The 16887-nt window shown below is 40.5% G+C and overlaps 1 protein-coding gene across 1 annotated transcript in view; it reads right to left on the bottom strand.

Annotated features, from left to right (window-relative positions):
• DPH6 (diphthamine biosynthesis 6) overlaps positions 1–16126 on the bottom strand; it is a 172699-nt gene extending 156573 nt beyond the window's left edge. Inside the window, exons 1-3 of the mRNA XM_070405331.1 lie at positions 16065–16126; positions 12663–12757; positions 3934–4127 (exon numbers count right to left, since the gene is read on the bottom strand). Of these exons, the coding sequence (XP_070261432.1) occupies positions 3934–4127; positions 12663–12757; positions 16065–16087 (312 nt within the window). The 5' untranslated portion in view covers positions 16088–16126. The remainder of the gene's footprint in view (positions 1–3933; positions 4128–12662; positions 12758–16064) is intronic.
• Between the last annotated feature and the right edge of the window lie 761 nt (positions 16127–16887).

The following is a 16887-nucleotide window of genomic DNA, read 5'->3' as shown; positions in this document are numbered from 1 at the left end:
AACTTCTCATCAACAAAATGGTAGAGTACCATGAAGCAATGCTTTCAGTGATTTGCGGAAGAATGACTTTTAATCTAAAATTTTAAATTCAACCAATCTATCGATCAAATGTGAGGACAGAATAGGAACATTTTCAAAATGTAAAGATTTGAAAGTACCTTCTCTAAGGAAATTTTTTAAAGATGGACTCCATTTAAGTAAGAGAAAAACCAAGAAAGAGAAAGATAGCAAATCCAGTAAGAAGTGGCTCTAAACCAGTGGAGAAAGAAATAATATAATGATCCTTAAATATATTCTCTATAGAGATAAGTTTATAGATATCTTTCAGTAACTACTACATCCGTTATGTAACTGAAAATTTTACACAGAATTTTAAAAATACAACATTTTCAGAAAATAATACAGGTTATCTATATGCCAAATTACTCCAGATGAGAACTAAAGTGATATTTTAATATTAAAGAAATTCTAAAGAATAAAAGGTTATATGAAAATTAGGTATTCTGCAAACAGTTTAGAATATCTATAATAATAAAAGCATAATATGCTAATTAGACTGGCGTCCTTCCGGATGAAGCCAGGGCTGCAAGGGAAGCCGGGTCCCGGATGCCTGCCGGAGGCCAGGGGGAAGCCCAGGTCCCAGGTGCCAGAGGGAAGCCAGTGCCAGCAGCTGGGAGAAGGAAGACCTACTTTTGCACTAAGTTCGTGCATCGGGCCTCTAGTGTGTGTGTGTATGAAGGTATATATACATATCATAATCATCTGATGCATGACATATAAAGGCTTATAGTTCTAATAGTTTTCATGACTTCTACAAAACTTAGGAAAATGTTAACTCTGTAAATTAGTCCAAATCTTTCCTACTTCTTTTCAACTGCTCTAATATTTAGGGGGGAAAAGAACTATAAAAACAAAAATGACTTACATGTGAAAATCACAAAATTACAATCTGTTATAAATACATGTTTAAAATTAAAGGGAATCTAAATGTTTTTAATGTTCCATTAATATTTAAAAGATTTAAAAAAGCAGTTCCATATTTTTCTTACAAGTGAAGACTAACTTGACAAATTACAGGTCTTCTAGATTCATTTTTTCCATAATTATTTAATTATTCATTAGAATATGTAAGACCTCTACTAATATCTTTGTACCAATGGCTCATAAATGGATATGATCATCCAAGTCTGGTTATACAATCTCTTACATAAAAACAATATATTTCTGATATCGATGTCCTTAAACTATCCCAAAGTAAAATTAATATTTCTACACAGAAAAAGAAGAAACTATTTGGTCCCAGACAACTTGGTAACATCTCTTTCAACTATAGTTATAATTATCATGTACAAACTTCCAAAGCAGAAGTTGTCAAGATTTAACATTATCATTAATATATGTCATAACTGATGGTTATAAAAGATAATGGGAAAGCATCCATTTCTCCAAAGACAGCATAGATAAAAAGATAAATTTCTCCTTAATTATTACTAATCTGACCATTTTTAATTAAATTGATTAGTAATTTATTATCTTTCCCTTTCTTAGAAGGCTGTTATTATCACAGAGCTTCTTCAAAGTTATCAGTTATCAATGATTTTTAAGCAATCCAATTACTTCTTGTGTGAACCCCACTATTTTGTAATACTGGCTTATGCTATAACTTAATTATTCAATTTCTTTATATGCTGAGAAAGAAATTTTGAAAATGCAAAATTTGCACTCAGTATCTCATACTGTCAAGATCCTAGTTGCCCTTATGGAGAGAAGACTATTAAAAGTGGACTATTAAAACTCTTATGTTTTCCCTCTTGTTTGATAATCAAAATAGTTTTCATTAGCATGTATCTTCCCTAAAGAAAGAAACCAGGTCCCTGTGATTTCCTTTGAAAGTATCTACTTCTTATGCTATCCAGAACTAAACAGTAAATTATGGAATTATTCTAAGTGTTTCCACTATCAGTTTCTTTTTTAAAGAATAAATGAAAATGTTGTGATATACAAACTAAATACTTTAGTCAAACAAACTTTAAAGGAGTTTAAATACTTTATATATTTTTAATCAAAATCCTTAATTGATATTAAGCTTTGATCAGCATCAAATTTAAAGTTTAGACTGAAGTAATTATTTGGAACTAGCAAATTTACATGACATGGGTTCATGACTAACTTCTGAAAAGCTGAACTCTGAAGATTAAGAAAATGAAATGCAATATCCCTTTGTAGAATAAGAGACAGAAATCTTTCTTCCTTTGTAAAAAAAAGAAAATAGTTAAGTCATCCAGGAAATACTGGTTTTAATTCTCTGTTTCATTCTATATGCTTATATGAATTGACTCGAGTTGACTGGATAGAATTCATATTTAAGAAGAATACAGAACTGAATTCAAATACTTGACTACCGATGAGAATAAAAAGATAATCTCCATTAATTAATACTTACTGAATATAATGCCTACTAGATAAATAACCCCCCACCCCCACTTTCCCTCCTAAAATTTCTGTCTCGAGCAGTGGTTCTCAACCTTCCTAATGCCACGACCCTTTAATACAGTTCCTCATGTTGTGGTGCCCCCCAACCATAAAATTATTTTTGTTGCTACTTCATAACTGTAATTTTGCTACTGTTATGGATCGTAATGTAAATATCTGACATACAAGATGTATTTTCATTGTTACAAATTGAACATAATTAAAGCATAGTGACTAATCACAAAAACAATATGTAATTATGTATGTGTTTTCCGATGGTCTTTTTTTTTTTTTTATTGCTTAAAGTATTACAAAGGGTATTACATATGTGTCCTTTTTTTTCCCCGCCCTTGACAATTCCCCGGCTTCCCCTACCCCCCAGTGTCTTATGTCCATTGGTTATGCTCATATGCATGCATACAAGTCCTTTGGTTGATCTCTTACCCCCTCCGATGGTCTTAGGCGACCCCTGTGAAAGGGTCATTCGATCCCCAAAGGGGTCACAACCCACAGGTTGAAAACCGCTGGTCTAGAGAAATTAACAATGAATATGCAACAGCTGCCAAACTCTTACATATAGGGACTTACGTATATAATTCATACTTCTTCTACTAGGTTTAAACAAGGCTCCGTTTCTCACTTTCTGTAGGTCTAGTTAAATTTCACCATATGAGAAAGGTCTTGCTTGGCCACTCCCTGCTGTCACTCTCGTCACCCTGACCCTTTCATTCCTCTTCACAGCACCCTTTACCACCAAGCATATTGTTCATTTGTTTGTTTGTTTGTTTATTGTCTGTCTCCTTCCACGGGAAAGTAATCTCCTACAGTACAGGATTTTGTCTGATTTGTGCAATGCCCCATTCCCTAGTTCCTAGAACTATACGTCAAGCTCACAGGACATATTTAAAAAGTATTTGTTACAAAAAAAAAGTGATTGGAAGGTCATCAGTTTCAAAATCCTAAGGAAAAAAAAAACTTAGCTAAATATCATCTGACAATCCTGGGTGCCAAACTATACCAAAAGTTTTATTTTTAAATAATATTTAATAATTGCCAAAACCGGTTTGGCTCAGTGGATAGAGCGTCGGCCTGCGGACTCAAGGGTCCCGGGTTCGATTCCGGTCAAGGGCATGTACCTGGGTTGTGGGCATATCCCCAGTGGGGGATGTGCAGGAGGCAGCTGATCGATGTTTCTCTCTCATCGATGTTTCTGACTCTCTATCTCTCTCCCTTCCTCTCTGTAAAAAATCAATAAAATATATATATAAAAAAATAATAATATTTAATAGAAAGGTATAGTAACAATTTTCTTTTCTATTCAAAAAGACAAAAAAAAAAACTTTCCATAGAGCAGTTGGGCTACTAGCAGTTACAAATTATTTATTACTAAATAAGTCAATAAATGTAATTTTGCAAATTATATGTTAAATTCATTAAATGTAATTGGTCAACTCTGCATACCTTAACAAGTTTCAAAAGCTCATAGAGGTCTTCAACCTCATCACCTTCACATTTGGAGTACACTCGTCCTGTATCCACACTCCTTCCTCTTATGGTTCGGCGATAGAGGGGAAGAGCCATGGCTTCTGCATACAAGTCAATGGCATGATGGCCCACTGTCTGATACATGTAGCTATCCAGTTCATCTGACCCCACTGTAAAAAAGGGGAAATAATCAGTAAAACAGGGTAGAAAAAAAAGTGGATTTGAAAGTCTATCTAGTTTTATTGCTTAGAGAACAGTTAACACATAACTTAAAAGTTTACTATACTATATCTCTCTGTATTCTGAAGTGAAATAAAATAAGTTGCACATTTTTCCTTAGTTGCATCCAAATATCAACAGCTATAGTAATCTCTACTGTTGATTATAAATACAATCCTATATAATAAAGAGCTAATATGCTAATTAGAATGGATGGTGGAACAACCTTCCAGAACACTTTCCGGAACAACCAGTGGGTGGGGGTGGGGCCACAGCCGAGGCAGCCAGGGCTAAGAAGGCCTACCCTTGCATGAATTTCATGTATCAGGCCTCTAGCTATATATAAATTTCAGGCCTCTAGTTATATATAAAGTTTTAAAACTATGTAATTCTGTTATCACAGAAAAAGTGTGGATGGTCTTTCTCTGTTGCTAGTGGGAATAGTATTCTTGGGGTACTGCTGGAATAAGCATTTCCAGAAGCCCCCCTGGGAAGATGAAATGTGGTAGAAAGGTTTATTTCCATGGAATTATATACCTGGGTTTCAAAAGTCCCACTTCCCTTAATCTGGTCCTAGAAAATGTGCAACTGGGGATTCAGTAGAGCTAGAAGCAAACCCAGTGTCCAGAGCTTCCATTTCATGTTGGAATTGGGTCTGGTACAGCAACACACTAGTTGGAGTCCATTAGTCCATTGTGTGGGGTGCACATGGCTGTGGACCATGCACGCCCCCTGCAACAAGAGAGCCAGGAGCCAAGAATGCAAGAGAGTGAACTCCTTTGTTTAGGAGATTAAATATCTCAAACCTTCCAGCACTTATACTGGCCATGCCTACTCTACCCAATGACCTGTTTCCAGGTGTGACTGACCAACAAGTACCTTCCCTATTTCACCCAGACTTTACGGGAGTAAGTCTATTCGCCCCCTGTCCAGGTCCTTCCCCCAGCGATCTGAGAGGAATAGACTGGTGATTTCCCGGGGAGTGTTAAACTGCAGGTTCCTGGCAAAGCTGCAAAAATGACATATAATATTTGGCCTTCCCTTTGCTCCTTTCCTGTTATTAATAAGTAGGTTAAATTATAACAGTATCACAATGAATGTTTAAAAAGAAATCTATCCAATAAATTTTAATTATTTAATTTAAAATTTTATTACATAAATGTTTTTTAAATTAATTCAAGGTTATTCACAAAGTCATTGAGTTATAGCAGAAAAGCTTTCTCAATTAAATATCTACTTAGTTAATAAGTGACAAATATTTGTAAGAGAAATATTTAGATGCTCTTGTTATGTTTTATATGCAGCATTTCAACAAAACATCTATAATAATAAAAGTGTAATATGCTAATTAGACCGGACATCCTTCCAGATGACCTTCCAGACAAAGCCAGGCTGTGAGGGAAGCCTGGGTCTCGGGTACCTGCCAGCGGCTGGAGGGAATCCTAGGTCCCAGATGTCTGCTGGGGTTCAGAGGGAAGTCCAGGTCTCAGGTGCCAGAGGGAAGCCAGTCCAGCAGCTGGGGGAAGGAAGGCCTACTCTTGCACGAATTTTGTGCATTGGGCCTCTAGTCCTACATAATAAAAGCCTAATATGCTACATGTCCGTTTGTTTGACCATTTGACCAGTTGTTATGATGTGCTCTGACCACCAGTGGGCAGACGCTTCCCCTGGTAGGTCAGCTTGCTGCTGGAGTCCAGCCAATCGGGACTGGGTGGGACAGGCCCTGGAGCCCTCCTGCGGTCTCTCCCCAGCCCTGATCATGCACCAGTAGGGTCCCTCGGCCTGGCCTGCACCCTCTTGCAATCCAGGACCCCTCAGGGGATGTCAGAAAGCCGGTTTCAGCCCGATCCCCACAGGCCAGGCTGAGGGACCCCACCGGTACATGAATCCGTACACCAAGCCTCTAATATAAATATACTAGTATACAAGTTCAATATTTTTAAAGCATTTGCAAAGGTGTATAGAAACATAACTTAAGCTAATTAAGTTGAGAATCAAAGGTTGTAACAAGATTCCACAAACATCTACTAGTACAGTGATGGCCAACCTTTTGAGCTTGGCGTGTCAGCATTTTGAAAAACCCTAACTTAACTCTGGTGCCGTGTCACATATAGAAATTTTTTGATATTTGCAACCATAGTAAAACATAGACTTATATTTTTGATATTTATTTTATATATTTAAATGCCATTTAACAAAGAAAAATCAATCAAAAAAATGAGTTCACGTGTCACCTCTGACACGCGTGTCATAGGTTCGCCATCACTGTGCTAGTATATGGGTAAAATATTCAAAACAGCTGAGTCACATCAGAATCTTTGGTGATGTAAACAAACTTAGAAATATATTGCAATAGACTCTGTGATCTCATAATTTTACTTTTCAGAAAAAAAGATTATTTACAAAGATATTTATCACAGCATCTATATATATAGAAACCTAAGCGATCAGCCAACTGGCCGGTAGCTATGACGCACACTGACCACCAGTGGGCAGACGCTCAACATAGGAGCAGAAACTACAGGCATGAAAACATAGAACAGGCTGATGAATCTCAGAGGGAAGTGGGGAGGAGGGAGGGCGGGAAGCGATCAACCAAAGATCTTATATACATACTAGAACCCAGGTGTCCCTCGGCCTGTCCTGAAGGGAAAGGGCCAACACCATCCTGGTGCACAGATTCATGCACCTGTGGGGTCCCTCAGCCTGGCCTGCGGGGATTGGGCCATAACTGGCTCTCCGATATCCCCCGAGGAGTCCTAGATTTCGAATCTTTGGTGCACCGGGCCTCTAGTTATTTATAATAGACTAAAGGTCTGATGCACAAAATCCGTGCAAGGGGCTTGGCCCTCACAGCCCCGGCTGCCTCGGCCAGCCCTCACAGCCGCGGCCAGCCCTTGCAGCCCCGTCTTCATCTGGAAGGTCGTCCAGATAGTCGCTCTGTTTGGTCTAATTAGCATATTAGCTCTTTATTATATAGGATTAAAAACTATACTATATCCTTGAAATTCTATGCAGCCATTACTTAAATTTGAAGAGCTTTCTCTAAGATATATTCTTCAGAAAAGAAATATCATAGATATTAATAGGCATTGGATATTAATAGGTAATAGGAAAAATGGATTCCCTGGTCAAATAAATTTTTAAACATGAAGCTAAACTCTGTTAAATAAGTGTCTTTACTGCAATTCTTCCTAGGCTACTGTGTTTAAGTTGCTCCACTGAAGGGACAAAGTATGAACTCTCTCTCCTCTCTTTCAAATGTATCTATTCATAGAACACTTAGATTTCATATGGTACTTGTATTCCAAAGAGGATATCTAGAAAATGCTATGGAAAAATAATACTTAATGACACAGAAGATGTTCACAAGATGTTAAGTTAAAAAAATGACAAAATAATTTGTTTGGCATATATGTTTGTGTGTATATGTGTGTATGTGTGTATGCATATATGTCACGCAGGTCCAGGCTTTCCACTGAATGTGAAAGTATCCTATCAAAAGGCATGAAAATGATATTGTAAGGAATGGCCCCTTCAGTACTCAAAACCATCAACCATCTGCTATCACATTTTGGCTTACCAATCTTCTGAGCCCACACATTAGACTGGGACCCACACTCACATTATTATTATAAATCTGTCTACTCCCTGTCACATTAGGAAGAAGAGATACAGCCAAAGTTACCTAAAAAATCTTCAGCCTACCTTCATTTCAAACTTACACATTAAATGTATTAGTTTTAAAAAATACTGATACAGTCAAATTAATATATTTAAAGAACTTTGAGCTACTTAGCAAGAAACTTCCTGATGCTAGCACAATAATTAAAATATTTTACTGACATCAAAAACCTAGAAGACTATTTTCCTTTAAGGCTCCATTCAGTCCTAACCACACTGTAACTTTTATTAATTCAAGCTACATAGTAACAATGGTATGAAATCAAGTAAAACCAAAAGGCTCCACTGTTGCCTGAAGCACCTCAATTAACATGCCACAGAAGTTCCTACTACAAATTTAAAGAGATGGTTTTATGAATTCTATGACAATTTCAAATTATTCCATTGATGAGGATAAATTCTTTTCCAGACAACCTATTAAAACCCAGTATTATGAATTCACTCTAACCAACTTTACACTGGAGTCATCTCCACCAGTCATTCTTCATTAAGGTTCCTTTTGCAACATGTTTGGGCGGAAAAGAAGTCAATCAATGAGTCATTCAATAATCACCAACTTCCTGCTAACTTTAAATAAAGATTAGCTAAACCGTCTCCATCTCCCAACCCACAGCCATCTATTCTCTTCCACTACAATTACTATAGTTTCAGCTGACTGTTTCCAGCTTTTACTTCATAATATCCCATTTACTAATGATTTTGTTCTAACTAACAATATTCTAAATAAATGTCTTCATTCCACAGTGAACTATAAAGATATACTTTGCTTGTAATCTTACCTACCCTGCCAGTGAACCAATAACACATGGACGATTATATAGTAACTAGAGGCCTGGTGCACAAAATTCGTGCACTGGAGGGGGGGTTCTGCAGCCTGGCCCACACCCTCTTGCAGCTGAGGAGCCCTCGGTGGATGTCTGACTGATGGCCGGCAGTCGGACATCCTTAGCACTGTGGCAGAGGTGCTGCCGTGAACCTGGCTTCTGGCTGAGTGGCGCTCCCCCTGTGGGAGCGCACTGACCACCCGGGGGCAGTTCCTGCGTTGAGTGTCTGCCCTCTGGTGGTCAGTGCACATGATAGCAACCGGTTATTCCGCCGTTTGGTCTATTTGCATATTAGCCTTTTATTATATAGGACTAGAGGCCCGGTGCACAAAAATTTGTGCACTTGTGGTGGGGGGGGGGGGGGGGGTCCCTTAGCCCGGCCTATGCCCTCTTGCAGTCTGGTACCCCTCAGAGGATATCCACCTGCTGGCTTAGGGCAGCTCCCTGGGGGATCGGGCCCAAGCTGGGCGTCAGACATCCCTCTGGCAGCTCGGCAGCCCTCAGGGGATGTCCACTTGTCAGCGGGGAGCAGGCCTAAGCTGCAGTCAGACATCCTTAGCGCTGCTGAGGAGGCTGGAGAGGCTCCCACCACCAAGGCTGTACTGGCAGCCGTCAGCCTGGCCTGTGGCTGAGCAGAGCTCCCCCTGTGGGAGCGCACTGACCACCAGTGGGTAGCTCCTGCATTGATGGCTGTTTGCAGGGTGGTTACACCCCCTTCAGGGTGGGGGTCTCCACTGGGGTGCCTGGCCAGCCTGGGTGAGGAGCTGATGGATGTCTGCAGGCTCGTCAAGCCCCCACCAGTGGGGACCCTCACCCCATGGAGGTTTGACCAGCCTGGGTGAGGGGCTGAGGGCCGTTTTCAGACTGGCCAACCCCGCCCCCCGGCCCCAGCAACGGAAGTTGCCAGCCTCTCCTTTTTTTCTTTTTTTTAATTCTGGGATTTATTTACCTTCTATAATTGAAACTTTGTAGACTTGAGAGGAGCTCAGAGCCAGCCAGGGCGGGTGGGAGGGAAGCTTGGCTTCCTCCATCATTGGGGCAACCAAGCCTCCTACTTGCTCCAGCTCTGTGGCTGCCAGCCGCCATCTTGATTGGGTTAATTTGCATACAGTCACTCTGATTGGCTGGTGGGTGTGGCTTAAGGCATAGCGAAGATATGGTCAATTTGCATGTTTGTCTTTTATTAATGTAGATTAGAGGCCCGGTGCACAAATTTCATGCACGTGGGGGACAAGGGGTCCCTCAGCCCAGCCTGCACCCTCTCCAATCCAGGACCCCTCAGGGGATGTCCAGCTGCAATCTGGGACCGCTGGCTCCTAATCACTCACCTGCCTGCCTGCCTGATCACCCCTAATCACCTCTGCCTGCTGGCCTGATCGCCCCTAACCACCTCTGCCTGCTGGCCTGATCACCCCCTAACTGCTTCCCTGCCGGACTGTTGCCCCTAACCGCCTCTGCCTCGGCCCCTGCCATTGTGGCTTTGTCCGGAAGGATGTCCGGAAGATGTCTGGTCTAATTAGCATATTACCCTTTTATTAGTATAGATTAGAGGCCCAGTGTACGAATTCATGCATGGGTGGTATCCCTCTCCTTGCCACAAATCAGGGCCCATCTTGCCCAGTCCCGATTGGGGCCATTTGGGGATGGCCGGGGGTAGGGACCAAGGAGGTTGGCCAGTTGCAGGAGGTTGGCTATGGGAGTGCACTGACCACCCGGCAAGCCGGAGGGGAGGGACCACAGGAGGTTGGCCAGCTGTGGGAGGTTGGTTGTGGGAGTGCACGTCATAGCGACCAGTCAACGGGTTGTTTGGTCGAATGGTCTTAATGGTAGCTTAGGCTTTTATACAGATAGATTATGTCAAGTATGTATTATATGGTATATAAATATATGCTTTTAATACCAAGATCTCTCAAGATAGAAAGTTTTACAAAACCCACATGCCTAACTAACCAAGGATAAAGGAGTCTCTTTTGTTTTGGTAACAGAACACAGCCTTAAAAAAAAATCTGCTCCTTCTTTTATAATACAGAAGTTACTATACAGTTCCCACTCATCCTTAGTCAAGAGTTATCTCTTTATTATTTAAAATACAGAAATAGGAGGTTTTCAAAACAGCTCACTTCTAAAAAGCTGTTATTACCCATCATCAGAACCCCAGTACAAAATCCTAGAGTATATGTTTACCCCAACCTTCTACAGAACTTGTTCTATTTCTTCTTGTAAAATATCTTTAATCTCCATCTTCCCACTTCACTTTCAGCTTTACTTGGGTTTTAATCACAGAAGGAAAGAACATCTGACAAATAACTGCTGGCTATTCTACGGCTAATCCTAGTTAGTTTATTATTCATCTGTCCACCAATAAACTAAGTGAATGCCTACCAGGTACACAGAGCTGTCTCTAGTGCTGAGGAACAACAAAAGGAACATAGAAGATATGACCTTTCCTCTGAAGAAGCTTACAAGCAATCTACCTATTTAGGGATAAAAAGCAAAGACAAAATAAACAGAAAATAGTAAAATGATATAAAATTTAAAATTCAATAGTCTGACAACTTTGAAGAAGGAAAGACAAAGGAAGAAATGAAGGAGGGAAGGAGGGAAGGAGGGAAAGAAGGAAGGACTGATTGATTGATGTAGAGCTTGCTTCAGATTCAACTACATTTATTGGATGCCTACCTCATGCCAGGAACAATGATTAGTGTTTTCATATATAGTACTCATTTAATTCATCCTAAAATAATAGTATAGCACAAGCATAGAGTCTTGAAAGAAGATGAGTAAAGTGAATGATAAAAATATTTTACTAGAAGTATGAGGAAAAGTATTAACAAACTTAGACAAGTGTTAATCTCTCTCTATGGCACTTTAGCAGTTAATGTTTATAATTATATGGTTATAATACAAGAGTATAAAAATCAGTGAATATTTTCCTTTTTTTAAAGGTCTAATTGGGAAAAATAATTATAACCACGTGGTGGTGGATGTACACTAAACTTGTGGTAATCATTTCACAATATATACATATATACATATGCCAGATCATTATGCTGTTCACCTTAAACTACTCCAATGTAGTACATCAAGTATATCCCAGTTAACAAAATACATTATTGAGGGTTGACTGTATCCCTCCCAAATTCTTATTTTGAAGTCTTAACATCCATTACCTCAAAATGTGACCTTATTTGGATATAGTGTCCTTGCAGATGTAATTTGTTAAAATGAGGTCATCAGGATTAAGGCATAGCGAAGGTATGGTCAATTTGCATGTTTGTCTTTTATTAGTGTAGATTAGAGGCCCGGTGCACCCTCTCCAATCCAGGACCAATATAACTGGTGCATTAAAAGAGGAAATTCAGGCACACATGGACACAGAGGAAAAAGTTCTAATTGGGAAAATGTCATTGTTGAGTAATCTGGAAAAAAGTACCTAAAATGAGGTCTGTGGATTATTTATGGATGTCTTTGTTACTACAGACAAAAAGTGAAAATGTATTACTTTATACGTCTATCAAGTCTCATACATTTAGCATACATCTAAGATAGCTCAACTAAATATTTTATAATAAAATTCATACATTATCATCTATCAATACATGTCTTATTTCCCAAGCTCCTAGTGGCTCTATCTTATTTACCTATGTAGTCCCTACAAAACTTGGAAATGTGTTGTGGTAGAAAGACAGTGTGAAGTAAGAGAGTTCAAGGCTCAGCTCTGCAAGTTTGTCTAGCTATTTTGCCTTGGACAAATTTATAAAACTCTGAGCCTCAGTATCCTGTTGAATAAAACACTCTAGGAGTTGTTATGAGGATTAAAGAATATGTAGCTGAAAACACTTAGCATTGAACTTAGCATCTAATAGGTGCTAAAGATGTACTAGTTCCTTTTATATTTTTGTAGAATGTATAAAACCGAATATAATGAAGTTGGAGTTTCAGTCACTTAGAAAATTTCCAATAAAAGTATACACTGACCTTGGTTTTCAGGTGGTCTTAGATTTGCTAAAGCAACGATCTGATGCCCAGCAGCAATGCACTGCATCATATTGTAACAGCTGTCCTTCCCACCACTAAAACATAAAGAGATATATATAAGGTTACTGACCATTATTCAACATAGAATCATTAGGTACCAAAATAGAACACATTTATTTAGCTCTTCAAAATTTGGGGGCCTACCTTAATTTAGAATGCAAAACACCACATGTAATTTTTGTAGCATAAGCGAACTGAGTCAACGAATCTGAATGTCTAAGGTAGATATTCACAAGAGTTTATGAAATTATATGCCACTATAACAAAGACCATTCTAAACAAAATATGACAACTCTTTGGTTTGTGACAGTAGCTTTATTGAATATACAAAGTACTTGCAAATAAAATGATCTAAGTTTATATTCCAGCCCTAGCTGGTTTGGCTCAGTGGATAGAGTGTTGGCCTGAGGACTGAAGGGTCCCGGGTTTGATTCCAGTCAAGGACACATGCCTGGGTTCCGGGCTTGGTCCAAGTGTGAGGCATACAGGAGGCAGCCAATCAATGATTCTCTCTCATCACTGACGTTTCTATCTCTCTCTCCCATCTCCATTCCTCTCTGAAATCAATAAGAAAATATATTTAGATAAGTTTACATTCCAACTAAATACTTGTTATATATACTTTAGATGAAATTCTCTACAAAAAGTAGAAAAATGTCTGTTCCACTGTAAGAAATCTAACAACTGGCCTCCATCACCAATTAAAGGATCAAATTAAAAATCTGAGATCCGCCTGGCTGGCATGGCTCAGTGGTTGAGTGTTGACCTGTGAACCAGGAGGTTACACTTTGATTCCCAGTCAGGGCACATGCCCAGGTTGTGGACTCGATCCCCAGTGGAGAGCATGAAGGAGGCAGCCGATCAATGATTCTCTCTCATCATTGATGTTTCTATCTCTCTCTCTCCCTCTACCTTTCTCTCTGAAATAAAAATATGTTTTATAAAAATATGAAATCTACTCCAATGACAAAGTATGACATACTTTGTGGGTTCAAATTCTGTAGATAGAAAGCAAAATGCCAAATTATACCAACAAAGTTGAACATCAGTACTGTCAGTACTTCAACATTTTTTTTAAATATATTTTTATTGATTTCAGAGAGGGAGAGGGAGAGATAGAAACATCAATGATGAGAGAGAATCGTTGATAGGCTGCATCCTGCAAGCCTCCCATTGGGGATCGAGCCCGTAACCCAGGTATGTGTCCTGACTGGGAATCAAACTGTAACCTTCTGGTTCGTAGGTCAACACTCAACCACTGAGCAACGACAGACGGGCAGTACTTCAACTTTCAGCCATCACTATATGATGGCAGAATGAGGCTTGAGCACAGATCTAATTAACAGATTAAAAAGAGCTAAATCTGGCCCTGACCGGTTTGGCTCAGTGGATAGAGTGTCGGCCTGCAGACTGAGGGGTCCTGGGTTCAATTCCAATCAAGGGCATGTACCTTGGTTGCGGGCACATCCCCAGTGGCGGGGGGTGCGAGGCAGCTGGTGTGGCCCAGAGGATTGAGCACTGCTCCATGCACCAAGAGGTTCAATTCCTGGTCAGGACACATGCCTGGGTTTCAGGTTCAATTTCCACTAGGGGTTGTGTAAAAGGTAGCTGATTGCTGCTTCTCTCTTCCTCTTACCTCTCTATGTAAAATCAATAAAAACATATCAAAAAATAATATTTCCTAAATTGTGTTCTGTGGAACACTACTATCCAACAAGTACTCTAAGGACAATGGTTCTCAAGGTCAAATAAGTTTGGGAAATACAGATCATCTTATCCCCTGAAAAGTCACAGACTACATTAGGTTATGTTATGTAAGACATTCCACAGAAAAGATCAGAATTTTAGTTTCCAACTTTTGGATACTAAGCTATATTACTCAATGTGTTTGTGTTATATACTTCATTATAAAATTAGAGAATGGCCTAGCTAATCCTCAAAGTGTCACTCAACTGTAAAATTCAATAATTCTATCTTTTGTGTATTAGAAAAATAATGTTCTTTATGGTCTAAGGCAGGGGTGGGGAATGTCCCACTCTAGGGCCTGAGGGCCATATAAGGCTTGTGAATCATTTGGTCTGGCCTTGCCAAGGCATTAGAGGTGAGTTAATTAAATGTTTGACAAAATATAGCACATTAATTTTTAAGTTGATAATTTTGTATGGCCCATGAATGAAGTTATAAATATCTAAATCGCCCTTGGCAGAAAAAAGGTTCCCCTCCCCTGTCTAAAGATAAGGATCTTGATTTCACTTACTCTCTAAAACACATACATCTCTCTCTCTCTCTCTCTTTTTAGTGCACACACACACACAGGACACATGGCAAATAGAGTAGATTCACTGTATTTAATTAACTCCATACGTACTCAAGCATACCAGTATATGCACACAAATGTATATTATATGGGTACTATATATGAATACATAGCTCATATGTATTCATATATATATATGTAGATACGAATATACTGCATTCACACCTACAGTATGTCTCCTAGCATTTATACAGATCTTACCATTTAGCAAGAATTTTCCAACAATGCCTTTTTTAATTTGTTTTATTAGAAAAGTAATGTATGCACATTACAGAATATTTAGTGTAATGGATTACACCAATCTTCTCTCCTTCCCTCCCAGATTTCAGAGTCTTCAGTTGGTGTCTCTTTAATGGTTAAACTTTTGGCAAAGTGAATATAAATGTAAATTACTCATTTCCTGGACTACTTTTTATTCTTATCTACCTAGATCAAATGAAGACCACAATGGTCAAAGCTTAATCATTCACTTTACAAAAGAAATACACTGAATAACAATACTTCTTGACCCTACAGTCTCCTAAAAATGGTAATGAAATAAAAGAAACTGGAATATTCCAGAAGGTTAACACAGAAGAGGATGAAGAAAGCCGGGAGAAAACAGCGGGGCTGCCTACGTAGAGTCGCGCTGTGGCTCTCAAACTTCCCAGCAATTACAACTTTTAGGAATCCGACCCCGGGCCGTGCCAGGCTAATGAAACCAGCGCTCTGGCCATGAGGCCTCAGCATCAGCAGTTCCTAGTTCCCAAGGTAAATCCCAGTCTGACCGACAGAACAAAGGGGGCGGTGACCGGCAGAGAGGAGGGGCGCGAGCCCGCGGCCGCGGGCCCCGCCGGGCTGGGCGCCGGCCCGAAGTCTCCTCCTCTTCCTGTGGCCAGAGGGGCCGCCTGAACCACCGCGCGCTCCCCCACGGGCAGCCTCTTTCACGGCCACGGGCGGTGGCGGCGGCGGCACTTCACGCCCATCAACAGAAAGGGGCTGCAGGCTGCCAGGGGAGGAAGAGGGTGGCACCAGCGCCACGTTACCTGATCAGAGCCGCGACCCTCATGCTGGTCGCAGTGCGCGTGCGTGCGGCGGGCGGGTCCGTGACGTCATCGCAGCCGCGCCCGGGTGGAAGCGCGGCGGGGCCTCACCCAGGTGTTCACTCCGCTGCCTGTCCGCCTGTCCGCTTGTCTGACTGTCCGCTAGTCCGCCTGTCCGCTTGTCCGCCTGTCCCTGCAGCTGCCGGCGGATGCCTCCATGGGGAGCATAGGCCACATTAGCACCTTGTCCCTAGGGCACGACATCCCGGCCCAGGAAACGTGGGTTTAGGCGCGGCCTGACCACCTAAATGAGGGCACTGAGGTTGCCAGGAAAAGGGCAAAGTCCGGTTGCAGGGTCCAAAGCACCGTGGTGATGGCTTTGTACAGTCACTTATCCTGTAACTTGAAGGGCTTGTGGACGTGCAAAGGGAGAGGAAGTTTGCCTTTGCTTCCTCAACCACCCCCAAGAAGCAACTGCACCCTTTAGTTTTTTAGTTTATATTTCCTCTGTCCTCCAAACCTAAATCTGTACCTAGCCCAGAGACCTCTAGGCTCCGTGTGGTTTTGACCCTTTAGTAATGGAGAAGCTAACTGAGAGCCAATTAAGGCTCATCACCATAGCGCAGCGGCCTTGCAAAAAGAAAATCAAACTTCTAAATTCATTCACCAAGTAGTTACGTATTGCCTTTCAGGTACCAGCCACTGTTTTAGTTTCTTGGGTTGCATTCATGAATAACACAACGCTCACTTCCCTCGTGGAGTGTATATGGAGGTGGAGAGAGCAGACAATATACAGCTAAAAATTATATAGTGTGTTAAAAAGTGG

This window comes from Myotis yumanensis, unplaced genomic scaffold (genome assembly GCF_028538775.1).
Source record: "Myotis yumanensis isolate MYYU_CA2020_CCGP unplaced genomic scaffold, mMyoYum1.0.hap1 SCAF_1, whole genome shotgun sequence".
Lineage (NCBI taxonomy): Eukaryota > Metazoa > Chordata > Mammalia > Chiroptera > Vespertilionidae > Myotis > Myotis yumanensis.
This window is presented reverse-complemented; position numbering and strand designations above follow the sequence as displayed.